At 45.1% G+C, this 27,463-nt stretch overlaps 1 protein-coding gene across 6 annotated transcripts in view; it reads left to right on the top strand.

The window, feature by feature from the left end:
• The first annotated feature begins 814 nt into the window (after window positions 1-814).
• ADPRM (ADP-ribose/CDP-alcohol diphosphatase, manganese dependent) overlaps window positions 815-27,463 on the top strand; it is a 43,296-nt gene continuing 16,647 nt past the window's right edge. The window contains exons 1-4 of one of the 6 annotated variants that reach the window (XM_068262233.1): window positions 815-1,039; window positions 12,589-12,736; window positions 14,898-15,503; window positions 19,294-19,410. In XM_068262233.1, coding sequence (XP_068118334.1) covers window positions 12,721-12,736; window positions 14,898-15,503; window positions 19,294-19,410 — 739 coding nt within the window. In that variant the 5' untranslated portion in view covers window positions 815-1,039; window positions 12,589-12,720. The other 5 variants (XM_068262234.1, XM_068262237.1, XM_068262236.1 and 2 more) reach the window with 5 other exon arrangements.

Below are 27,463 nucleotides of genomic sequence, written 5' to 3'. Positions count from 1 at the left end.
TTTTTATTTCCCTTTACATGCATCCAAAAACTTTATGGGTTTTAGCTGCTGCTTAACATCGAGTACAGATGCTTAATTTCATATTAGCTAATACTTTCACTTCACTACTGTTTTTTCACCTCGGTATTAAAGAGAAACTCCAACCAAAAATTGAACTTTATCCCAATCAGTAGCTGATACGCCCTTTTACATGAGAAATCTATTCCTTTTCACAAACAGACCATCAGGGGGCGCTGCATGACTGATATTGTGGTGAAACCCCGGAGCTAGTCTACTTTAGGGGACCCACCGTAAATCCCCATAGAGAATTGGTGCTGTGCTGAAAACGGTAAAAGAGCTGAAAGCGGAAAATTTGTTCCGTTTTCAGCACAGCTCCAATTCTCTATGGGGATTTACGGTGGGTCCCCTAAAGTAGACTAGCTCCGAAAAATGAGCAGCACAGAAGTAAGATGGCCGACAGAGCCGCGATCGCGGCCGTTCCGGCGCTTCCTACATGGTGAGTTGCACCTTTTGCTCACCGAAAGTAGCATCATCCGTTAGAGCAGATTCTAACCTTTCCAAAGATCTATAGCTTGTGGGGGTTTAAAAGAGCTGAAAGCGGAAAATTTGTTCCGTTTTCAGCACAGCTCCAATTCTCTATGGGGATTTACGGTGGGTCCCCTAAAGTAGACTAGCTCCGAAACCCCTCCCATAAGAAACCCCTTCCACTAGAAAAGTACATACTTTTTTGGGGCAGTTCCCTGTCTGCAAACCTTGTTGCATTGTGGAAAATAGCTGTTACAGCTGTGTGAAAGCTGTTTCCAACTGCCAAAAACCATGCATCAGCTACATCACCTGCCAACACTAAAATGTTCACTGGAGTTACTCTTTAAGGCAAATTTCTGTTTTAGAAACCAGAGGCCTATCATAAATTAACTGTCTAATATACTTTTCCCAATAGGCAGGTTTCACTTCTCTCATTTGCACAAGCTATTTTCAAACAGTAGGTGGCAGCATTATCCTGCGTGATGACGAGGGCAGCAGAGCTTGTGTGCCTGTGGTAAGTGGCGCGCAATTCAGTTCACTAATCACTAGATGAGGAGAGCTGAGGCTGTTTGTCGTGTGTGTGGTAAATCTTGTGTCGTCTGTTTCCATAGACGTATCTGCCTATAAATGAATTTACGGGTGAGTGAGTGGTGTTTTCTGTACCACAACAACAGAAGAGAAGGTGTAGGAAGGAAGAAGAAAGATAAACTTCCACTACTTGAGTCTACCTCATGCCCCACCTGTGTCTCTCTCAGGGTGATGTCAGTCTGCAGAGTACCCTGTTCTGCCCATCATTCTCTCAGGGTGATGTCAGCCTGCAGAGTACCCTGTTCTGCCCATCATTCTCTCAGGGTGATGTCAGCCTGCAGAGTACCCTGTTCTGCCCATCATTCTCTCAGGGTGATGTCAGCCTGCAGAGTACCCTGTTCTGCCCATCATTCTCTCAGGGTGATGTCAGCCTGCAGAGTACCCTGTTCTGCCCATCCCTGAATCATCCAATAATATTCTGGCTCTCTGGATACCAGCTCTGTATCAGGGCCACACTTCCCTCCATAGACTGACACTGCTAGGGGGCTGAAATGTAGGCTAAGGGCTGGTGATGCAGACGTTAGAAGCAGCAGGTGCAGCGTTTGGAGCTTAAAGAGACTCCGTAACAAAAATTGCATCCTGTTTTTTATCATCCTACAAGTTCCAAAAGCTATTCGAATGTGTTCTGGCTTACTGCAGCACTTTATACTATCACCGTCTCTGTAATAAATCAACTTATCTCTCTCTTGTCAGACTTGTCAGCCTGTGTCTGGAAGGCTGCCAAGTTCTTCAGTGTTGTGGTTCCGTGATGCATCTCCCCCATCCAGGCCCCTCTCTGCACACTGCCTGTGTATTATTTAGATTAGAGCAGCTTCTCTCTTCTCTCTTATCTTTTACAAGCTGGATAAATCATCCTCTGAGCTGGCTGGGCTGTCACATACTGAGGAATTACATACAGGCACAGCTGTCTGCACTCTGCAGGAAGAAACAGCCTGACACTTCAGTGGAAGATAGCTGCAGGGGGAAAGAAACACACAAATGATCTCTTAAGATTCAAAAGGAAGGCTGTATACAGCCTGCTTGTGTATGGATGTATTTTCTATGTGTGGACATACTGTACATCAACCTACTTCCTGTTTTGGTGGCCATTTTGTTTGTTTATAAACAAACTTTTTAAAACTGTTTTTAACCACTTTTAATGCGGCGAGGAGCGGCGAAATTGTGACAGAGGGTAATAGGAGATGTCCCCTAACGCACTGGTATGTTTACAATTTTAACAATACAGATTCTCTTTAAAGTGCACCAGAGACGAGAAGCGTTTCTGGTACTTGTGCAGAAATACTGTGCAGACGCAGATAGGTCCGGGAGGCGGTGGTGTTGTGCCGAGGTGTAGTTTGGAGCGCGCCAGGCATGTGCAACGGAGCGTGACTAGGCCAGGCTTTCGGGGATAATTGTGGGTGACAGGAGTCACCCAAGGAGACTGAGAGGGACAAGCAGCCCTAATGGTGCTTAAAGAGAACCTGTACTGAGTAAAAATATTTAAAATAAACACGAGGTAACTTCAAATGAACATTACATAGTTACCTTGCCATCAGTTCCTCTCAGAAGCTCACCATTTTCTTCTTACAGTGATCCCTTCCAGTTCTGACAATACTTTGTCAGATCTGAAATTTATCAGTTGCTGTCAGTAAAATATCAGTTGCTGTCAGTTATAGCTGAGAGGAAAACTGATGTACCAGGTAATGTCCATGTTTCCCTATGGCTCAAGTGGGCGATGTTACAGTTTAACTGTGTGCTGACCAGAAAGCTGTTATGGGGTAATGGCCATTTTCAAAATGGAGGACGGAAAATTCCCTTGATCACAGTGAACAAACAGGACACAGGACACGAGAAAGACACTGAGGAGTAGACTTCATGGAAGGTAAGTATGACTTGTGTATGCTTATTTTGACTTTTCATTTTCAGTTCAGGTTTTCTTTAAGGAAGCCTCAGGTAAGTATGGAATCTGAGACGCTTCTTGTCTCAGGTTCACTTTAAGGGGAAGGTCCGAGGAAAGAAAAAACACAAGTTCTACTTACCCAGGGCTTCCTCAAGCCCCTGGCACCCAATATGTCACTCACCGCAGCTGTGGTGTCCCAGAGTGCCCTGCATTGCAAATGCCGATCTCGCCAAGTCGGCATCTACTGCAGCCATGCCGCTCACGCGGCCTGGAGCGTTCTGCGGCAGATCAGTTCATTTCAGGGCACCGTCATAGCAGCAATGCTATGATGCGTGCCCCGCGTAGCGGTAATTCGGGGCTCTGGCGGCTGTACATTTAAAGAGCAACTGGAGCGTGCTTGAGAATACAAGAAAAATGTTTAAAGTGTTCTCGTCTCAGGTTTCATACTTACCTGGGGCTTCCTTAAGTCCCCTTAAGGCTGCTCGTCCCTCACAGTCTCCCCAGGTGGCTCCGGGCCCTGGCAACTCAGCCCGAAAGCCTGGCCGAGTCGAGCTTCGTTGCACATGCATAGCTCAACCAGGCGCGCTCCCCTATCGCGCTTCTGTCCCTGGAAGCAATCTGCGCAGAGCGCTACGTGGGAGCGTGCTTGGCCCGGGCCGCGCATGTGCAACGAAGTGCGACTCGGCCAGGTTTTTGAGCTGAATTGCAGGGGACCATTAACAAACTCCTTGTTAATGGTAAATTCCCCTCCTATAATGAACTAACGCCCCTCCTTCTGAGTTATTTTGTTGTCAGCATTTACATCACTTTATACATTCACTATCCAAGCCTACTCCAGATACCAATACTCATACGTATTTTGAGAATAGTGTCTTCATGACCCGCTGATGAAGGGAGTAGTGTCCTACCTATATTCAGTGAAAATCAATCTTCATTTGCTGGATAGTGTAAGGCTCCCTGCACTCTGCAAATCCGTTTTCCGATTCCGTTTCCGATTCCGTTTCCGATTTTCCTTGAATACATTCAACAGAAAAACGGATCAAAAAACGCAGCATGCAGTTAAGATTAAAAATCTGAATCGGAATCGGATGTAAAAACAGATTAAAAAGCGGAATCGGAATCTGAAATGCATGCAGTGTGCAAGGGGCCTAATGCAGGCTTTATCAACCAGGGTTCCCTGGAACCCCAGGGTTCCTCGAGTACTCTGCAAGGGTTCTTTGGCATTTTCCCCCATCGTGGGGGTAGTATAATAGAGCACATTATAATAGGTGATACTTCAACAAAAAGCACTAAAATGGGGGGTCAGGAGACAGTATAATGAGTGGTAGTGTAATAGGGGTAGTGAAATAAACAGCCACACATACTTTTAAAGACCATGCCTCCTCCAAAATAAATGCAGGGGTTCCTCGAGATCAAAAAAAATGTTTGCAAGGGTTCCCTGATATCCCAAAGTTATTTGCAGGGTTCCTCCAGGGTAGAAAGGTTGAATATGGTTAGGGGCTCTGCTTCTGACACAGGAGACTTGGGTTTAAATCTCGGCTCTTCCTGTTCAGTAAGCCAACACCAGTAGGAGACCTTGGGCAAGGCTCCCTTACACTGCTACTGCCTATAGAGCGCGTCCTAGTGGCTGCAGCTCTGGTGCTTTGAGTCTGCCAGGAGAAAAGCGCAATATGTTCTGCGTCTTGTCTGTGTCTCAGAATCTGTAAAATTTGCCTTCGTGAGGTCTTGGGAAAGCCCTATGGCTTTCCCCAACTGCTGCAGGGGTTGTCTGATGTTGGATCTTTTCTTCATATATGGTGGGACTGTCCAGAAGTCTCAGTTCTATGGACGAGAACCATAGGCCTTCTTTCCAGTGTGCTGAATAAGCTAATTACCATTAAGACATTAAAATGTACCTTTAAGAGATAAGGCCCCAAGGTATGAAACATGCCCCTCAAAACATAGCTCAACATATTTTAGTCTTTGTTAAAGGAATACTATCGATTGAAACGACTTTTTTTTTTAATACTCTATATTAGTGTACACATTACCACTAGTGCTAGGGGCACTTTATTTACTCACCCAGGTCTCTCTCTTGCTATCCCTGCTTAAAAATTCATTTCTCACACAGCTCATAGTAGTCTGGGTCACCCTGAGCTGCTTGGTTACTCTCAGGGCTGTGGAGTCGGAGTCGTGGAGTCGGAGTCGGGCAATTTTGGGTGCCTGGAGTCGGGAAAAAATGCACCGACTCCGACTCCTAATGAATTTGTAGCTGTAATTAAAATAGAAAATACGATAAAATGTTCTATTTCTCAGATAAAAGTCATTAAAAATAATGTATATATACAGTATATATACAGTAATAGCTGTGCTTAGTCCACAAAAATGAAATAAACCAATCAAAATTAGTTACTTGTGCTGCTTCAATAAAGCAGTCCCCGTATTTTTAAGGTCAGATATACATATCTGATTGTGACTGTATATATGATGTGTACACAGGAATCTCTTATATATACTAAATAACATCTATGCTGTAAGAATAAAGCCTGATGTGTAGCTGTGTCACTAATAGAGATGGTCAACGAGATGGAAATAATTCTGCATTGATGCTGATTTATGCAAATGTATGCACTCTCTTTGCTGATGAAATCAAATAATTTGATATGTTGTTAAAATTTGGTTTGGTGACTACAAATTAAAGGGTAACTGAGATGGATTAAAAGTAAAGTTTTATACATACCTGGGGCTTCCTCCAGCCCCCTTCAGGCTAATCAGTCCCTCGCTGTCCTCCACCACCCGGATCTTCTGCTATGAGTCCTGGTAATTCAGCCAGTCAGCGCTGTCCGGCCGCATGCCGCTCCCACAGCCAGGAACGTTCTGCACCTGCGCAATAGTGCTGCACAGGTGTAGTATGCTCCTGGCGGCGGAGTGTGTGCATGCGCACTACGCCTGACTGGCTCAAGTACCTGGACTCATAGCAGAAGATCCAGGTGGTGGAGGAGGACAACGAGGGACTGATTATCCTGAAGGCGGCTGGAGGAAGCCCCAGGTATGTATAAAACTTTAATTTCATCTGTCTCAGGTTTACTTTGTTACACAGTAGTACTATACTCTACATATGCACTCCCCACAGAGCTGCAGGGGATCCACTGAGAATGTTGTGCACATTGAACACAGAGGTGTTGTCTGTCACCCATAAACCTTGTTCAGATTGTGCATGAAGAATGTGTAATAGAGGAAGAATCTCCTCATTCCCCTGCAGAGTACCTGCACATCATTCTTACATGTACCCACAGTTACATTGCCTATGGCCTGATAGATGTTCTTTGTTCCGGTTTGTACCTTACCAAGGACTAGTTTTAGTCTAAAGGGAATAAATATAGTAGTCTACATATCCTTCTCACTTCAGTTGTCTTGTAAAATTCCTAAGCGTTGGCAGTTAAGAGACGAATTTCATGTTACATACTTTTAATCAACAAAATTGTAATATGCAAATTAGAGGAGTCGGAGTCGGTGGAATCCTAAACTGAGGAGTCGGAGGATTTTTGGACCGACTCCACAGCCCTGGTTACTCTGTCACACAGCTCACAAATATATGTCACTGTGTCACTCACAGCATGCAGCAGACATGAGGAGAAATAGGCTGATCTGAGGTGGTAACAGGTAACTAAATGAGCTGGGCCGGTTCACACGGACGCTTGGCGGCGTCTACCGTCAAGCGTTCGGGACCCATCGGCTAAACTCTCCCATTCAAGTGAATAGGAGCGTTTAGCATTGCGCGGCTTCATGTCCCCCTGCGGGGACGAGAAACGCCGATCGTGACGATCTCCGTACTGCCGCCACCGAACGAGACGTCACAGGACGACGCAACTTCCTGGCCGCCCCAACGCTGCTTGCTGCCCGTGTGAACCGGCCTGTAATATTGCTGGAATATAACTAGCTATAACAATAGTCTGTGTTTACACTCAGACTGGCTGCCTGCTTGAGGAGATTCACTCCAGGCTGCATCCACTTTACAAGCTGCTGAGAGGGGCAGACCACTGTTTACAATTAGCATTATTAGTATCTTTATCAGTCAAGAGAAGCAAAGATAATAAACACACATTGCTAGAATCTTTAACCCCTTACCACCATATCAATAAGATTCTTTCAGCAAGGTGATAATTAAACTATAAACTGAAGAGTTGATAGCAACTCCCCTGTGCAAAGACATGGTCTAGCCCTCTGGGAGCTCAGTATTATGCTGGATACACACGTTGAGATTTCCCGTTCGATTTCCGGGATCGAACGGATCGAATCGATTATTTCCAACAGGGCTGTGGAGTCGGAGTCGTGGAGTCGGAGTCGTGGAGTCGGGCAATTTTGGATGCCTGGAGTCGGAGTCGGGAAAAAATGCACCGACTCCGACTCCGACTCCTAATGAATTTGTAACTGTAATTAAAATAGAAAATATGATAAAATGTTCTATTTCTCAGATAATAGTCATTAAAAATAATGTATATATACAGTAATAGCTGTGCTTAGTCCACAAAAATGAAATAAACCAATCAAAATTAGTTACTTGTGCTGCTTTAATAAAGCAGTCCCCGTATTTTTAAGGTCAGATATACATATCTGATTGTGACTGTACATATGATGTGTACACCGGAATCTCTTATATATACTAAATAACATCTATGCTGTAAGAATAAAGCCTGATGTGTAGCTGTGTCTCTAATAGAGATGGTCAACGAGATGGAAATAATTATGCATTGATGCTGGTTTATGCAAATGTATGCACTCCCTTTGCTGATGAAATAAAATAATTTGATATGTTATTAAAATTTGGTTTGGTGACTACAAATTAAAGGGTAACGGAGACGGATAAATAGTAAAGTTTTATACATACCTGGGGCTTCCTCCAGCCCCCTTCAGGCTAATCAGTCCCTCACTGTCCTCCACCACCCGGATCTTCTGCTATGAGTCCTGGTAATTCAGCCAGTCAGCGCTGTCCGGCCGCATGCCGCTCCCACAGCCAGGAACATTCTGCACCTGCGCAATAGTGCTGCACAGGTGTAGTATGCTCCTGGCGGCGGAGTGTGTGCATGCGCACTACGCCTGACTGGCTCAAGTACCTGGACTCATAGCAGAAGATCCAGGTGGTGGAGGAGGACAACGAGGGACTGATTATCCTGAAGGCGGCTGGAGCCTTGGAGGAAGCCCCAGGTATGTATAAAACTTTAATTTCATCTGTCTCAGGTTTACTTTGTTATACAGTAGTACTATACTCTACATATGCACTCTCCACAGAGCTGCAGGGGATCCACTGAGAATGCTGTGCACATTGAACACAGAGGTGTTGTCTGTTTACAATCTCCTCATTCCCCTGCAGAGTACCTGCACATCATTCTTACATGCACCCACACTTACACTGCCTAGGGCCTGATAGATGTTCTTTGTTCCGGTTTGTACCTTTTACAAGTACTCTTACCAAGGACTAGTTTTAGTCTAAAGGGAATAAATATAGTAGTCTACATATCCTTCTCACTTCAGTTGTCTTGTAAAATTCCTAAGCGTTGGCAGTTAAGAGACGAATTTCATGTTACATACTTTTAATCAACAAAGTTGTAATATGCAAATTAGAGGAGTCGGAGTCGTGGAGTCGGAGTCGGTGGAATCCTAAACTGAGGAGTCGGAGTCGGTGGATTTTTGGACCGACTCCACAGCCCTGATTTCCAACATGCTCGATTCGGATTTCGATCGTTTCTGCCGTCGATTTGGCATACTTAACATGCAAATCGACGGCAGAAACGATCGAAATCCGAATCGAGCATGTTGGAAATAATCGATTCGATCCGTTCGATCCCGGAAATCGAACGGGAAATCTCAACGTGTGTATCCAGCATTAGATACATTTGTATCCAACACTGACGCCAAAACTGACAGAGGATTTTACAGCTCAGAGGAACAGCTGTGTGAGGAATCAAATTGCTCCTAGTACTTGTCCTATGTGTGCTACAACATACAGCATTTAAAAATAAATGCATACATCGATAGTATTCCTTTAAGGTATACAGTGCCTCAGCCGGGTCACTATCTGTACGGAGTTTGTATGTTCTCCCTGTGTCTATGTGGGCTTCCTCCGGACACTCCGGTTTCCTCTCACATCCCAAAAACATTTTATTATTATTTATATAGCGCCGACATCTTCCGCAGTGCTGTACAGAGTGTATATAGTCTAGTCCAGGCATGGGCAAACTTGGCCCTCCAGCTGTTACGGAACTACAAGTCCCACAATGCATTGCAGGAGTCTGACAGCCACAGTCATGACTCATAAAGGCAAATGCATTGTGGGACTTTTACTTCCGTAACAGCTGGAGGGACGAGTTTGCCCATGCCTGGTCTAGTCACTAACTGTCCCTCAGAGGAGCTCACAATCTAGTCCCTACTATAGTCATATGTCTATGTATGTATCAAGCCAATTAACTTATCTGTATGGTTTGGGAGGAAACCCACACAGACACGGGGAGAACATACAAACTCCTTGCAGATGTCGACTTGGCTGGGATTCAAACCAGGGACCCAGCGTTGCAAGGCAAGAGCACTAACCACTACCCCACCGTGCTGCCCTGCTAACAGATAAGTTAATTGGCTTCCCCCTAAATTGGCCCTAGACTACAATACATACACTACACGATACATACATAGACATGTGACTATGGTAGGGACTAGATTGTGAGCCCCTCCAAGGGACAGTTAACCTCCCTGGCGGTGCAATTGTGTCTGGAATTATGAGTCAAAAGCGATACATTTTTTTCTGGAATTTTTGGCTTCCAATAATTTACCAAAATATGACAGAATAAAAGCCTGGTAGACATTCTGCAAATTAATAAAAGACTAGAACACAAATTTTGTGAATGAATTAAATTTATGAAGACAATTAAAAATTTTGAAACTGTACAAATAAGAGAGTAGTCAAAATCAGGGCAGAGGTCGGTGCAGGCGGCAGGCAGAAAGTAGTCAAAATCAGGGCAGAGGTCGGTGCAGGCGGCAGGCAGAAAGTAGTCAAAATCAGGGCAAAAATCGGTAACAGTATGGCAGAAGCACTTAGCTCAGAGGCTACGTGACAAGACAATATACTCTGTATCGTGCTGCAGAAGATGTTGGTGCTATATAAATATTAAATAATAATAATAAGTTAACATTTATTGCCAGTTTTCTAAAATTGCTTGTATTGTCTATTATCCGATATTGGCTAACTGTGAACCTTGCGCATACCATGTTTCTTTAGGGTTACTGTAAATTAAATTTTTGTGCTCGATATAAAGATCCTTGTGAACACTAAAATATTAATTTTACTCACCCACATGCCCAATTAAGAAAAGGTGCTGAAACCACTGTGGCAGTTTTGTCCGAAGACTTTTCAAAACAGCCCCCAACCTTTGTGGCCATCTAAGCTCCGCGCTGCCCTCAGCCCACCCCAGCTCAGTGGCTGTAGCCTAGTAGTTGGTTGCTGAGCTGGGGGCGGGCCATGGCACCAGGGTTGGGAGGGTCACAGAGGCTCACGGACTGGTTAGGAAAGACTTTGAAGTAAAACCGGCTTGACGTTTTTGCTGACAGAGGGGCGGGGTTTCTGCACTTTTGCTTGTTTAGGGCAAGTGGGTGAGTGAAATTATTTCTTTCCAATTCTAGTTTCTCATTAAATGTTAAGGCCTGTTTTACACTTGCAGTGCAAGCGTGCGTTGCGTTGCATGCTCTTGTTGTTAGTCTTTTGATGGTCCGCAAGTGGCAACGGGGTACTGGAGGATGTCGCGGGAAGCCTCATTAGGATACAAAGGCTCCCCTCTTCGTAGGTCAGCATGTGATTTTATACCCGAGCTTTGACTCTTGTAAACTTTAAACTCACTCCCTGGGCCCCGGACGCATCGCCTTCCGGTGAGTAGCCAAGCCCCTTTGCAGAAATGGGCTGTGGCATTCTCTGTTTCGGATAGTGAGAGCACCATGGCACTCTTCTGCAAGGGGCGGGGCTACTCACCAGAAGCCGGTGCAGGAAGTGGGGTTAAAGAGAACCTGAGATGATAAAAATAAGTTTTATGCATACCTGGGGCTTCCTCCAGCCCACTTCAGGCTCATCGGTCCCTTGCAGCCCTCCTCCTCCGCCTGGATCCTCCACTAGGCGCCCCGGTAATTTCGCAAGTTGGGGCATACTGCGCATGCACCCGCCGCACTCCCGTTGATGGGAGAGTTCTGCTCCATTTTTTTCTCATCTCAGGTTCTCTTTAAAGGACATCCGAGGTGAAAATAAACAGATGAGATAAACAATTGTATATATCCTCCTTCTTCTAAAAGGACTTTTTTTTAGATATCCCGCAGTTTTATTTTATATTTAAATCTAGTTTTTACTGTTTCATTGTGTCTGCTCAATGACGCATGCATTGATGTAAGACAGAGCTAAAATCTATGAATGTCTGACCCATGTTATCTATTTCCTACTCTCAGAAGCTATTTACTGACAGGAAAGTGTTTTATGGCTGAAATTCCACATCAGTGAGTGTTATACTGTAGTCTGACCCAGTTCTGACCCAGACCGAAACTGTCACTTGCATACTTGATGTTTAACTCTTTCAGGCAGATAAAGAAAAAAAGGAATGCAGCATAGTCATTTCTGTGCTTGGCACTGTAAATACACATATCTATTTCATCATGTCACATGTCACCTCGGTTGTCCTTTAAGGAAAAAGACCCAGCAAGTAATTATAACTTTTTATTGCTAGAGATTCCATCGAATGTTTAATTTTCAATGAGGGCCTTTTTCCACTGCACAGCTAAATCGCAAATCGCTAGTGATTTTTAAATCGCTAGGGTTGCTACTTTATCATAGAAATCATGAGAAGTATTTTCCACTGTAGTGATTCAATTTGTAAATCACAAATCGCAATCGTTTTCTGGAGCGATTTTAAGAGGTATAGGGCCTTTTTCCACTACCCTGTGATTCGCGATTTTATTCTGATCACAAATCGCAAGGTAGTGGTACATTAAACTAATGGAAACTGCAGCGGCAATTTCCATTAGTGCGATCCGATTGCGATGCGATTTTGGGTGAAGCACAATCGTTGTCCTGCCGCGTTTTGGATGCGATTGAGCTGTACTATGAGTATAGTAGCTCAATCGCAATCGCATGGTGGAAATTGAAACGCAATCGCGATTTCATAGTGGAAAAGAGCCCTAAGGGCCTTTTTCCACTACTCTGCGATTTGCGATTTGATTCTGATCGCAAATCGCAAGGTGCATTAAACAAATGGAAACTGCAGCAGCAATTTCCATTCGTGCGATCCAATTGCGATGCGATTTTGGTCAAAGCGCAATCGTCATCCTGACGCGTTTTGTATGCCATTGAGCTGTACTATAATGAGTATAGTAGCTCAATCGCAATCGCATGGTGGAAATTGAAACGCGATCGGAATCGCGATTGCATTTCATAGTGGAAAAGAGCCCTAATGCAAATGAAAAAAATCGCAATAGCATAACAAAATGAATGAAAAATCGCATTCGCTGGCATTTGTGATTGCGATTGCTAGTGGAATTGGCCCTAGATAGTCTTTTTAAGGTTCCCATTAATGATACAAGATTTTCCTCAGATTCAGATTTTTGTGATCTAATTGAAGACCAAACCAGGCGCATGTGGAGAAAACTGATGTGAAACGATTCTATGGAATACAGAATATTTTTGATCAGAATGTCGGATTTTACTGTCCTATCTGAAGAGAGAAATGGCAACAATTTATGGTAACAATCGATAATCACCTTCTGATTATGTACAATCTGATCGAATGATTGCATCAGAGGAAAACATTGCACAGTTAATGGGCACCTTTAGAGGCAGTTTGCTTTGTGTATAAACTTTAGAGTGCAAAGGGTTAATTAATACGAGAGTCTTGAATCAGCACTGGATTAGTGACCTGTAAATAAACATCAGAATATGAAAAGGCAGTTCTGTACAGCAAGGTCTCAAGCACTGCTACAGTCACTGATCTCAGCAGGAAAGGGTTACAGCTCTCCTCCAATCTGCTCAGTAAGGGGAGTGTCAGTAATGATGGAAGTAGGAGGGGCATGGACCATGCAGACTTGTGATTGGAGGGATGATACTCCATTTCCTTATGAGAAGGTGCAGCCAGTGACTGCATTGCAGCCCTGTGACTTATACAGGAACATGACTGACGTCAGCCAGTATGCCGGGTGAGAGGCAACATACATCTGTACATGTGTTGTGGGATTTATCGTATAACCTATAGGGTGCTACACAGGCTGTCACCCTGCTCCTTTCTGTCCAGTAAGAGATGTGACCTGTCATTGTCTCAGCTGTGTCTGTGCTGACTGTAGGGGGAATCGCATCCACATAACTCCTTCACTAGTCCTTCCTTGTTTACTATCACCTTCTGCTGTAATTTGAAAGGGATCTGTAGTGTAATGCTTTATTTAGATACCCATGTACATGTGATCATTGTAATGTAAACAATCTTTTCAAGTTGGCTCACATAACTGTATAGAGCTTTGATGGCGGACTGATCCAACGTATGATCGATTACCGTATGTCCTCATCTCCAATCAAGTAGCGATAGATTAGCTTTCATCGCTTGATTTTGATCAGATTTTCTATAGAGAGTTATGTCAGAATAATACCTGCCGAATGTATCGGTAGATACAGTATTATTTGAGCAAAGACAGACAGCTAGATGATTTGTCTAAATATTTGATTAAATAAAACTTACATTGTTGTGCAGTCAGGTATTGTGTGAATGGAATTCTCTACGGTCTACCTAATTTATATTTGGAGAGGTAGTTGTGAGCCTAGTATCCTGGGCTGCCAAAATGGTAACTGCCAGTGGGGTTAAAGGAACCTGAAGCGAGACAATATCAGTTGACTGGCTTTCCTGCGGATCCACTGCCTCTAATGCTGGGCATAGACGGTTCGTTTATGCGCCGGTATCGAGCCGGAGGCTCGATGCCGGCGCGTCACCGCTCGTCCACGCGGATCGATCCCCGCTCGTCCCCGCGGGCACTTCCTTATCAGCGTTTTGTTTCTACCATTGTCCGCTCCAGGGGATTGAGCGCGGTATCAACCTGCCGCTGTGATCGGACAGGTTGAATATTACCAATCGAGCCATCAGCGGCTCGATTGATAATATAAAACGAACTGTCTATGCCCAGCATAATACTATGCATGCAGTGTTTCTAACACAAATCTGACAGGATTAGCTGCATGCTTGTTCTTGTTCAGGGCTGTGGAGTTGTTACAAAAATCATCCAACCCCGACTCTGACTCCAGGTACCCAAAATTGCTCTGACTTAGACTCCACAGCCCTTGCATGGCTAATAAGTGGGTACAAAAATAATTCGATTCCATCTCCGATGACTCAGTTTATGAAACCTCTGACTCCAGGTACCCAAAAAATTGCTCTGACTCCTCGACTCCACAGCACTATGCTTGTTTCAGGTGTGTTTCAGGTGTGTGATCCAGATACTAATGCAGTCAAAGAGATCAGCAGAACTGCCAAGCAACTGACATTGTTTAAAGGGAACCTGAAGTGAAAAGTATATGAAGGTTGACATACTTATTTCCGTTTAAACAATACCTGTTGCCTGGCTGTCCTGCTGATCTCTTTGACAGTAGTATTGTCTGAATCACACACCAGAAACAAGCATGTAGCAAATCTTCCAAACTCCGACTCCTCAGTTTATGAAACGTTTGACTACTACTCCTTAGTCCAATTACTTACCAGGGCTGTGGAGTTGGTTCAAAAATCATCTGACTCTGACTCCTCAGTTTATGAAACCTCTGACTCCAGATACCCCAAAAATTGCTCCTCGACTCCAACTCAGCAGCCCTGGTTTGGCGGAGCGCTTCCTTAATGAATTCTTGTCACAAGGCACACTTTTCTTTTTTTAGGGGCAAAAACTGTGACCCGACTAGAAAATAACCAAATGGAAGAAACCACCGACCCATTATTCACTTTTGGAGTCATCGCTGATATCCAGTATGCAGACAAGGACGATGGATATAATTTTGCCAAGACAAGGATGAGATATTATCGGAATAGTTTATCTCTACTCCAAGAGGCCACTCAAGAATGGGCCTCTGAAACCATCCAACCCACGTTCATCCTTCAGCTCGGGGACATCATTGACGGTTTTAATGTCCCGACTAAAACATCAGAGTCTTCGCTGGCCAAAGTTCTGAGTGAGTTTAACAAAGTGGACATCCCTGTTCACCATATCTGGGGCAACCACGAGTTCTACAACTTCAGTAGGAAACATCTGATGGAGTCACAGCTGAACAGCATGCAGATGAAGGACACACTGTCTGAGGAGAAGGGCAATGAGCTGAAGTCCATCTATGCCTACCACTTCAGCCCTTTCTCCAAATTCCGGCTACTGTTAATTGACTCTTACGACTTGAGCATTATTGGGAGAGATCCCTCTAGCCAGAAGCATGTGAAGGCCTTAAAACTTCTCAAGCAAAAGAACAAGAATGAGGATTTAAACAGCCCTACAGGTATATAAAAAATAAGATAACTGAAAATGAATCTACTCAAATTTACCTGAAGAGCTTATATTTTAAAGCAGTCCCTCTACTGAGAAAATATGACATATTAATATAGAGGTATGAATAGATATTGAGATAGAAATAAAGTAGGCACTCCGCAGGCTTGATAAACTTGTGTTTGAGTACTACTCTGTTTCCAGGGGCAGACGAGGCCAGTGTCTGCCTGGGGCACATTGCAGGAGAGGGGGAGCAGTAGGTACACTGACACCACCACAGGAAGGGAGGCCCAACTCCTCCCTCTCCTCAGGCCCTCTTCTGTGCTTCCTCCTCCATTGCAGAGCTTTGGCAGCAGGAAGCGGCTACAGCAGACACCAGGCTCCTTGTGATAGAGGTCCATGTGCCGCCAAGCTTCTTTGCCTGCATTGCCGCTTACTCTACTTCCGCTAATCAGGAAGTAGAGTTAGTGGTGCTGCAGACAGAGAAGCCTGGCGGGACTTGAACCTCTATCACATGATACCCGGAAGAGGTGAGTGTTTACTGTAACGTGCAGCTGAAGCTCTACAATGGAGGGAGGAGCACAGAAGAGGTCCCAAGGAGAGGGAGGAGTCGGGCTCATCCTACCTGTGGCTGTGTCAGTGTGCCTGCTGCTCCCACCTCCTGCTGTTAAAGTTCTGTGGTGGGGGGAATACTAACTATTCTGGGGGCACCTATACCTGGCTACCTGTACTGGTGGCGCCTATACTTGGCTACCTGTACTGGGGGAATCTATACCTGGCTACCTATACAACAGGCTACATCTGGTTACCGGGGGGCCACCTCTGGCTAATTCATACTGGAGGCTGCAAAATAGCATTTTTTTGGTGGGAGCAATTTAACCTAGAAACTGCAATGTTTGTGCTTATACTAGCAGATACATTACATGTTTCAGGGCTACATGATTCTTTGGGTTTGCATGCATCATTGGATCACAGCAAACTTGTGTACAATAGTGCACCAAGTGCTGAAGACGTTCTCTGTGGTATGTATTGTCCAGTATGATGTTGGACTTTTTACCCTTAGAAGTAAACCTAGACTGTCACTTGGGTCAGCTGACCAAGGGGTTGGATCTACCTATTAGGGGAGTGGTGGAGTGGTGCACTATTGTACATAAGTTTGCTGTTATCCAGTGATGTACACCTGAAGAAGGGTTTATCCCCGAATCATGTAGTGTATTTACCACTATATACACAAACAGGGCGATTTCCGTCTGTGAAGCTGCCGCTAATGTTATGGATATATGCACTAAAGGCTACCTGAATTGATAAACGTCTATGTACAGTCCAAATTCTGCTTAAAACTAAGTTGTCTTCCTTTTTGTATCACTGTTAAGGAAAACAGTCAACCTGTAACAAAAAAACAACAACCTCTGGAGTTACCTCGGGAGGGGGAAGCCTCTAGATCTGAACAAGTCTTCCCCCATCCTCCTCCATCCCGGCAATCCGGCACTGCAACCGCCCCCCGAACAGCGGTGAGGTCAATATTTACCTACCGCCATCCTGCGCAGGTGCAGTAGCAGCTCTTCGTTCAGGCTAAAGCGGAAATAGCCAAGCCCAATTCTATGCGCTCTACTGCGCAGGAGTGAGTCCTTTTGCGCCTGCGCAGTAGAGCGGATACAAATGGGTTCGGCTATTTCCACCTTAGACCGAATGAAGAGACGCTACTGCGCCTGCGCAGGATCGCGGTAGGTAAATATTTACCATGCCTGCGCAGTAGTTGTCAGGGTATGTTGAGCACGTTTTGGGGGAGCCAGCGCTGGATTCCCCCCAGGCTACAGAAGATGGGGAAGCCTCATTGGGACCCCGAGGCTTCCCCCTCCCGAGGTAAGTATCTCCCAGAGGGAGTATTTTTTGTTACAGAGTCTTTCTAAGAATCGACTGCTCTGAATGACGCTTTCTCTGCAGTTGGACTGCACCCTGTAGCATAACCCTCACTGATAAGTAATTAGAGGTCATAAAACGTCTATGTGGCTTAAGTTACAAATGCGCTAGATTAATCTTGGCTGAGGTGACCAATAGCAACCGCCTCTGCCAAAAATGTAGTGTGTATCCCCCCTCCCCCCCCGAAGAGTCGACAAGCAATCTGGAGTCTAGCAATTTTTCTGTACAGCCTCGGCCTTGCACTGTCGCAGCAGGGATTGAGTTCTGAACCCCCTCTGGTGATACCCCTTATGTTTATACGAGGATTTAGAAACTTCGAGATTTATCTGTATGGGCATGGCCGGATTTCTGGCAAGGCCACATAGGCCATGGCCTAGGGCACCAGATAAACAAGGGGCGGCCTGCAGACAGTGGGCATTATTTGCAAGTGTCCAAACAAATGAAAGTGATCAGGATAACTGCACTATTAGTACCAGCTAGCATTTGCCTGTGCTGTGCTACAGGCAGCTGCAGTCCGTTAACCAAATGTTTGTGAACAGTGTGTGACTAGCAAAAAGCCAGACCTTGTCCAATGACATAGCAGCAGCTGCAGGCAGTTACAGAAGGCCGGGTCTCACGCACTTGGTGTGGGGGATGAAAGGACCAGGGGCAGCACCAGCAAATAGTACAGAATACAGAAAGCAGCCTCTCACAGTACCCATTTCTTAATTATTGATTGGCCAGCGCTGTTACCCTGGAGACAGCAGTGGGTACAGGACTCACTTTTACGTGTTGCTGACCCCACCCAATGTTCAATTGTGAGCCACTTTTGACTATGTGTGTGTGGTGGATGGCTCCCACCACGCCCATCACCTGTAGGTCGCTTGATTGACCAGTTCCCCCATGTGACGTGATTGATTCACTTCACGTTGCCATGGAGACCTCGGCATTGGCCGCAATAGTGAACACCATCGGTCCAAAGTTTTTTGTGTGTGTGTGTGTGTGTGGAGAGAGGTGGTAGGATACGGTTTCGGTTGGGGCGGCTGGTAATAGTGGGCCTTGGGCGGTAAGAAGTACAAATCCGGCCCTGTGTATGGGGTATGGGAGTAATAACTGATGTCGTTCACTTAGATACAAATTAAGACTGGGGGATTTCAGTAAAATCCTATTTAGTACAGTGGGCGGCATTGCAGGAAGTGACGCGGCGGGCGGTGGAATGCAAGGAAGTGAGTAATTTCTTCCCCGCTCGCTGCTGGCTGAATTGAATTTAGCGCTAATAGCTGGAGCGGGAGAGCGGATGGGGAAGCCCCAGGTGAAGAAGGGGGTGTCTGAACCGCTGTTCCCCCTTCCTGGCCGCTACCCCCTCCAGCTTGGTTACCTATGGGGGGTGGGTGGGCACCGTCATCCTCACAGGTTTGCCTCAGGCAGCAAAAAGTCCAGAACTGACCCTGATCTCGGGTTTCCTTTAGCATGCATTACTATAGCACTTGTGTTACCCATGCACTGTGGGTCATGGTAATCACACAGTACTCTGCTGCCATTAGTACCTGTAATATTGCCGTCTGCCCCTTGTGCATTGAACTATTACTGTCAGTTTGTGCATCAGGTCCATGAAAGCTAATAAAAGCAATTAGCTAACAATCAATTAACACAGCTGCTGGCTTAATTAGTACAGCTTTTGCTAGCATCCGGGAATGGGAGAGAACACACATTGGGCTTGATTCACTAAACCGTGATAACTAATATCACGGACGCGCGCATTGCGCACGAAAAAGCAAAAACCGCTAGCGCAGCCGTGATATGAGTTATCACGGTTTAGTAAATCAAGCCCCTTGTCATCAGTCTCCCCAGAATACAGTGAAGCAGGAGAGTTTTTTTTAATATCGTGTGTTGTCTTCTTCTAGGTCTGGATGAAAGGCAGTTTGTGCAGTTTAATGGTGGAATCAGCAGCGCTCAGTTAAATTGGATTAACAGCATTCTTGAGTCTTCGGATAAGAATGGTGAAAAAGTAATTGTGGCAGGTGAGATTTTAAAACATTATACCTAAAATGTATACATTATTTTCATGCTATGCAGAATTGCTGTGTTAAGGCCTGTATCCACCTCGCAATTTTTCTGGCGATTTTCCCGACAATCAGCGTTGTTTTTTTTTTTTGATCACCGAGCCTTTGTTTATGCGATCTCGCAACGTGGGTACAGGAGCACGATCATGCGAACGCCAATTAGCGTGGCGCAGCTATCATGACTGCCAGAGCAGATCAAATCTTTAAGATCCCAAATGACTCCCGCGCACAGTACCGCGATCGCTTGAAGTGCGTTGTTCATTCGTGATGAGACACTGGATACCTGTTGTATATAAGAATATGAAGCTGTTGGGACAAGACCATCCACCAGTTGTAGATTTCATGCAACAAAAAGATCTCTGAACCTTTCTTTACAATGTAGGATTCAGCTTGCACACTAGTTGATTGAAATGTAACAGTCACTGGCAGGCAACCAAGCACAGGAAAAGGATTTCTAAGATAACTCGCCAGCTTCACAGTAGGCACAGTAAGTGATGTAAAAAAATAAAAACAGCAGAACCTGTATCAAGCATCAGGGTAATAGAATGACCGGTAGTGGCAATAGAAGCAGTGCATAACAGTTTATCTGAACTGAAAGTCCCATCTTTATCCACACTTATAACTATGATTTCTGGAAAAGAAACTTCCTGAACCTGTCTAGCAGCAGAACCACAGCAGACTCTCGCTAAGTGTCTGGTTTTCTTACATTTCTAGCATTATGAGTTCTTTGTAGGGCATGGTGCATAGTTAGCAATATGCTGCGTGGAACCACACTTGAAGCAATATGCTGTGTGGAACCACACTTGAAGCAGTACTTGTCTTGTGTATGGGAAGCTCTGCACTCCCGTTCAGGTGATTTTCTTAGTACACCCTTGTTTTGAGCCTGGATGTTCATCTCAGGGGAAGCAGCCTCTGGACTCACAGCCTGTACAGCACCTGTAGTTCCCTCACTATTTTTGCTTCTGCCACAGATTTTTCCTTTTGATCACAATTGTAATAACTTTTTCAAGGGATAAATCATGTTCCGCAAATAATCTCTCCCTAACACGATTCGAGTTTGTCTTTTCAACAACACGATTCCTTATCATATCCTTTGCAAGTGAACCAAACTCACAAGTAGCTGCCAGCTGTCTCAATGTTGCAATATAGAGTACTGTGGATTTATCAGCATACTCATCATGCTGTCGGAAATTGTATATTTCTGTAACCACATTTACATTAGGTACAAAGAAGTACTTTAATGCAGTGAGAGCTAAAGCATATGGTTGCATCTGCTACCTTTTGAGTATAGAATATATGCTGTCCTTCCACTCCTAGGCAGTGAATTAGCAAAGCAAGCTTTTTGGCATCAAGTAGTAACTAATTTTCATGTAATGCAAATACATAATTGTCAAACATCTGAATCCAAGCAGTGAAGTGCATTGCAAGCTCATCCTGTTGTTGAAGGAAACATGGTGGTTGCTATATTGTGAGAGATATCCTTGTCGCCAGTTGTTATATTCAGCAATCGCTAATAAACTGGAACTAGGTTTATTTAAAACAGTTACAGCAGCCACACAGGACCCAACAAGTCTAGAACAGCAAGGCTAGATCCTATGCAATCATGCAGTATCACCCAGGGCCGGGCCGAGGCATAGGCTGGAGAGGCTCCAGCCTCAGGGCGCAGTGTAGGAGGGGCGCACAATTCATTCAGCTGTCATTCCCAATTGTGTTTGAAGCAGAAATAAATAAGAAAAGGGGATACATGGCAGTGACTGCAAGCCAGATAACTAGAGATTAAGGTGTTGGGGAGGTTGGGGGCCCTGGGGCACCTATTAGCCTAATAGCAATCAGTGTGTGACAGCTGGGGTGGGAGGGATGGAGGGGCGCACTTTGCTGTCTCAGCCTTGGGTGCTGAAGGACCTTGTCCCGCCTCTGGTATCACATCAGTATATCACAGTGTCATCTGCAGGCCAGAATTATGAACTCCACACCACTGTAAAAAGGGTGATAGAAAAACATGGTGCCTAACAATGCAGAGAGGTGAACATGCCCATACAGTTGTAAGGATAGTGCGATCACATGCAGCATGAAGCAACCTCGCATATGATTCAGCCCCACATTGGAAAATGTCCGACACTGGCCTTTTCCAGAACAGATCCAATGTTGAACATAGCCGGAATAGGAAAAATGGCTGCTGCTAGCGGTGCTGTTGCCGGATGATATCTGGAATAGCATCCACATCTTTAGACGAACGTGTCACACAAAGTCGAAAAGTTTGATTGCCGCCGGCCCCATTCACCGCTGCTGTACTTCATAATTTAAACATTACATTGGCGTATTTGGGTTCATCACTAGGGGTGCCGTTACCGGTCCAACACTTTGATCCCCTCCAGCACCATGCTGAGCTGCATATTTACACTGGCATGTGTGCAATGGGGCAGAGCTACACCACGTGAGCTGGTGCCGGCCCCTCCCCCAGGGATCCCTGCTGCTACAGCACTCCCTAGAGCACCCACATCTTCCCCGCACTCCAGGAACAAAAATGCTAGAGAGCGTGGGTGATCCAAAAATTAGATTGGTATGGGTTAAGCAATGCAGATCAATCCCCCGCAGCTTCTTCTTCACCCCCCCCCCCCCCCCTCTCTGACTGATTACTGGTAGATACTGAAAACGGTAACAAGAGTGAGAGAAAACCCCCCCTACCCCAGGGCATCTGATATTATCACTATATGCAGTGCATCATGGGAAGAGGATTTGGGGGATGATAGTCTGGTTATATATACTGTATTTCAGCTGTTTTTTTGATGGTTGCAGAAGGGGACTGAAAAAAATTCAGTCTGGAGATGGTGCTTTTATTGTGAAGTATTGCAGTATTCTGGCTTCTTTAGGCAAGAAGAGTGCATCTCTTTCAAAATATTTTTGATGATTTTGTGTTCACACATTATCAAAAATGTCCAAAATGCAGATCTTGGGGGATGGGGGAATGGTACCTTGTAGCAGCATTGTTACCAATGCCAGTACTTCTGATTAATTGTAGTGTACCCTCCCACGTATTATGCCAAAAGCTTACATCTGCGGTTGGAGTAAGTATATGAAGTGTCCCACAATGCATCACTGTTGAATATGCAAATCACCCCTTTGTTGTCCATGAAAGCTAAGTACTCCTCCAGAAAATTGAACGTAAGTATACTAGTGGCTAGCTGCATTCATTGCTTCAGATCTACATTCAAAATGTTTAGGTTAAAATTAGTACATAATTTGCACCTGTCTTGCATTCAAGGCATGTATTCGGCCCCAGTGAGGCTCTGCATTGCCTCTGTTGGTCTTCATTTCAGGTGCATCCTTGAGCGCTGTCATTTGTCTGTCTGTCTGCTTGATGAAATGTGTATACCATTTATGATTAGCAGCACAAGGAATATTATGTTTTTAATGCTAGACTAGTGTTAGGCCTTCCCCAAGAGGGTCCGTCATCGTCTAATCTGTGCACACATTATTTACTGAAGCTAACACCCTCCTTTGTCTGTTTTGAGTGCTGGGTGTGTAATATAGTCCAGTTACTGGAGCTCTGCACATCCATGCAGATACTGTAAATCATTCAGGTATAACTTCTGTTTGAAAGCGCTGCCATGTATCCCGCTGTACAAATTGAACGTAAATATACTAGTGGCTAGTTGCATTCATTGCTTCAGATCTACATACAACATTTTTAGGTTAGAATTAGTACATAATTTGCATCTGTTTTGCATTCAAGGCACGTATTTCGCCCCAATGGGGCTCTGCATTGCCTCAGTTGGTCTTCATTTCAGGTGCAGCCTTGAGCGCTGTCATTTGTCTGTCTGCCCTCCTCCAGAACCACTGGAATGCAATGCTGTGTCAGCTTGTTAATTGTACAGAGCCACAATCAGGCCCAGATTTACATCACAGGAGCCTATAGGCACAGATCTCCTGGCACCCCAGACTTCACCTCCCACGAACCTACAAACCCCACACCGAACTGCACCGCAAATGTGCTGACTGGTTCAGCTGTCACTTCTCCCTTACTTTCCTTGCCTGTCATAGGTAGCTACAGGTGCCCCTTAGCATCAGAAAGCCAGAAGTACACTCAGCATTAAGTAGCTAGAGGTGCCTCTGATTGAAGGAAGATCTCGTCAGTGGAATGCAGAGACCCAGGTAAGTAACCTCTCATATACGCTCTTATCAGGACTCTGCATATAGAAGGAGGGAGGGAGGCGCTCTGGGAGAGGAGTGAGCCGCCTTTCCATCATCAGGCGCCTATAGGCACAGTGCCTTATGGTAAATCCAGCTTTGGCCACAATAATCCAACATGCATACAGACTGTTTCCTCATCAGTGCATGGCTCTGTACAATTAACAAACTGACACATCATTGTATTCCAGGCGTTCTGGAGGTGTGTTTAGCTTTCGGGGACAACAAAGGGATTATTTGTATATTTAGCAGTGATGCATCGTGGGACACCTCATATTGTCACTCCAACCTGAATAATCGCAAAATACCCTCTGTTTAAAGAAGACAAATGTATGTTTTACATGGATATATATATATATATATATATATATATATATATATATATATATATATATATATATATATATATATATATATATATATATATATATATATATATATTGTAGCGGTTTCCCCTAGCAACGGGGATGGGAAAGTTCATAGACGAGACAGCAGGCTTCCAATTTTTGTAAAAGTCAGGCTCCTGCCTGGTTTATTTTTGAAAATAAACAGTTGCCAGAAAATACAAACAGCAAAACAAAACCTTGCTCGGCTGAGCAACTACCTGTCTCACTTTTAGTCCCTAACTGACTACACATAAACAGGGTTTCAATAAGACAGTCCAGCAAATGGCAACTTACATTTAGACATGCAAAGATTAGTTTTTCCTCCATGCGTGAGAGCTCTGTTCCCTCCAGAGTTTAGGAACCCAGTGAGCTCCTTCCTGGTCAGCCTGGCTGACTTTTATACAGCACCTGTGCTCCACCCTGCACAGGTGTAAAACCCGGGCTGGGCCAGATGGCCAGGGAACCCACCCACTCTCCCCTGGCCAACTCCAGGACCCTAAACCGGCTCTTGAAAGAGCCTATTTTACTCATGCAGTTTTTTTTTTGTTTTGTTTTTTTCCTGGAGCTTTATCTAACCCAATACCTCAAACGAGGTGACACATATATTCCATCCACAACCTTCTCTTGCAAGGCAACTGACACCCTATCACATATCCCCCCCCCCCCTCTGTTCGAACCCGTGGGGTCGGACACTGTTTGCGACCATACAGTGTGTCCTTGATAAGGCATCCGCATTACCTTGCAATTTCCCTGCACGATGTTCAATGATGAAAGTGAAATTCTGAAGGGATAGGAACCATCTGGTAACCCTAGCATTTCTTTCTTTGGCCTGGGACATCCAGGTCAGGGGTGAGTGATCAGTGATGAGCCTGAACTTCCGCCCTAACAGATAGTATCGTAGAGATTCCAGTGCCCATTTAATCGCCAAACACTCTCGCTCCACGATGCTATAGTTCTTCTCAGCAGGTGTCAACTTTCGGCTCAAATAAACCACTGGGTGCTCCTCACCTCTGACCAACTGTGACAGGACCGCCCCCAAGCCCACACTTGAAGCATCCGTTTGCACTATAAACTGGCTTTTAAAATTTGGGGCGATTAACACCGGTTGATTACAAAGAGCTAATTTCAGCTCTTGAAATGCTCTTTCCGCTTCAGGATTCCATTTCCCCATTACTGACTCCTTCCCTTTTGTTAAGTCTGTTAATGGGGCTGCTGTAGTGGCAAAATTCGGGATAAACTTCCGATAGTACCCTATCATGCCAAGAAACGTCCTCACCTGTTTTTTTGTGGTTGGCCTAGGCCAGTCTTTGATAGCTTCCACTTTGTTTAGCTGTGGCTTTATGAGACCCCGCCCAATTATGTGTCCAAGGTAACGGGCCTCCTCTAATCCTATCGTGCATTTCTTTGGGTTGGCGGTTAACCCTGCCTGTCTTATTGAATTTACCACCGCCTGAAGTTTATGGAGATGACTTTCCCAGTCCATGCTAAACACGACCACATCATCCAAATATGCTGCTGCAAAGTGCTGATGTGGGCGCAATATCTCATCCATCATACGCTGAAATGTTGCAGGGGCTCCCTGCAATCCAAAGGGCATGCGTATATACTGGAATAGGCCATAAGGGGTGGAGAACGCAGTCTTCTCTCTAGCTTTATTTGTTAACGGGACCTGCCAGTAACCCCTAGTAAGATCCAGAGTTGTAATATATCTTGCTGGTCCTAATCTCTCAGTCAGCTCATCAATTCTCGGCATCGGGTAGGCATCGAATTTTGACACTGCATTTAACTTACGGAAATCATTACAAAATCTCAGGGACCCATCTGGTTTTGGGACTAAAACAATGGGGCTACTCCACTCACTCGTAGACCTTTCAATGACTCCCAATTCTAGCATTTTTTCAACCTCTTTTTTTACAGCCTGCCTGCGAGCTTCTGGAATTCTATAGGGCTTTAGGCGAACGCGAACTTTGTCATCCGTAATAATGTCATGTTTGATAATGGAGGTACAACCTGGTAACTCTGAAAACACATCGGCATTCCTTTGTAAAAATTCTCTGACCTCCTGCTTTTGGACGCTGGACAGTGAATCTGCAATTTTTACCTCTCGCACCCCCTCCTGGATGGTGGAATGCACCTGCACAGTGGCTGACATAACCTCTCTATCTTTCCACGGCTTTATCAGATTGACATGGTAAATTTGCTCTTTCTTTCGTTTATCTGGCTGGTAAACTTTATAGTTAACTTCACTCACTTTCTCATGAATTTCATACGGCCCCTGCCACTTTGCCAAGAATTTGCTTTCCACAGTGGGAATCAAGACCAACACACGATCCCCAGGGTTGAAAGACCTCACCTTGGCTGATCGGTTGTAAACCCGACTTTGGGCTTCTTGTGCTCGTTGCATGTGTTCCCGAACGACTGGCATAACAGCAGAGATCCTATCTTGCATGCTAGATACGTGTTCAATTACGCTCTTGTGGGGAGTGGATTCTTGTTCCCACGATTCTTTCGCAATGTCAAGAAGTCCCCGAGGACGTCTCCCGTACACTAGTTCAAACGGAGAAAACCCCGTAGAGGACTGGGGAACTTCTCTAACCGCAAACATGAGATATGGTAGAAGACAGTCCCAATCTCTACCATCTTTTTCTACAACTTTCTTTAACATCCCTTTTAGAGTCTTGTTAAATCGCTCCACCAGCCCATCGGTCTGTGGATGGTAGACCGATGTGCGGAGCTGCTTTATTCCCAGAAGTCTGCACAACTCCTTCATGATTTTTGACATAAAGGTGGTTCCCTGATCCGTGAGGATCTCCTTTGGTATACCAGTGCGGGAGAACACATGCATTAACTCTTTTGCAATGGTCTTAGAGGCCATGTTTCTTAACGGTATTGCCTCAGGGTAGCGTGTAGCGTAATCTAAGATCACAAGAATGTATTGGTGACCCCTGGCTGACTTACCAAGGGGCCCAACCAGATCCATTGCCATCCGCTCAAAAGGTATATCAATAATAGGCAAGGGAACCAGAGGGCCTCGGAAGTGAGCCATCGGGGCCGTCAATTAGCAGTCTGGGCAAGATTCACAAAATCTCTTTACATCGGCAAAGACACCTGGCCGATAGAACCTCTGTAAGACCCGTTGCTGAGTCTTCTCGGCCCCGAGGTGACCCCCCAGGACATGCTTATGAGCTAGGTCTAACACCGTTTTGCGAAAGGGTTGGGGCACTACCAACTGCTCGACCAGGCTTTCTCTCACCTGGTTCATTCGGTACAATAGGTCATTTACCACCACAAAATGAGGAAATGCATTTTCCGTCTCAGACCCCTGAGGTGTACCATCAATCATAATGACATTTTCCCAGGCCCTAGTCAGGGTGGGATCCCTCAGCTGGGCTGTCCCAAAGTTATCTCTGAAGACCTCCAAATCCCGCATCGCAGGC

This window comes from Hyperolius riggenbachi, chromosome 12, assembly GCF_040937935.1.
Source record: "Hyperolius riggenbachi isolate aHypRig1 chromosome 12, aHypRig1.pri, whole genome shotgun sequence".
Lineage (NCBI taxonomy): Eukaryota > Metazoa > Chordata > Amphibia > Anura > Hyperoliidae > Hyperolius > Hyperolius riggenbachi.
The sequence above is the reverse complement of the archived record's forward strand: the minus strand, read 5'-3'. Positions and strand labels throughout refer to the sequence as shown.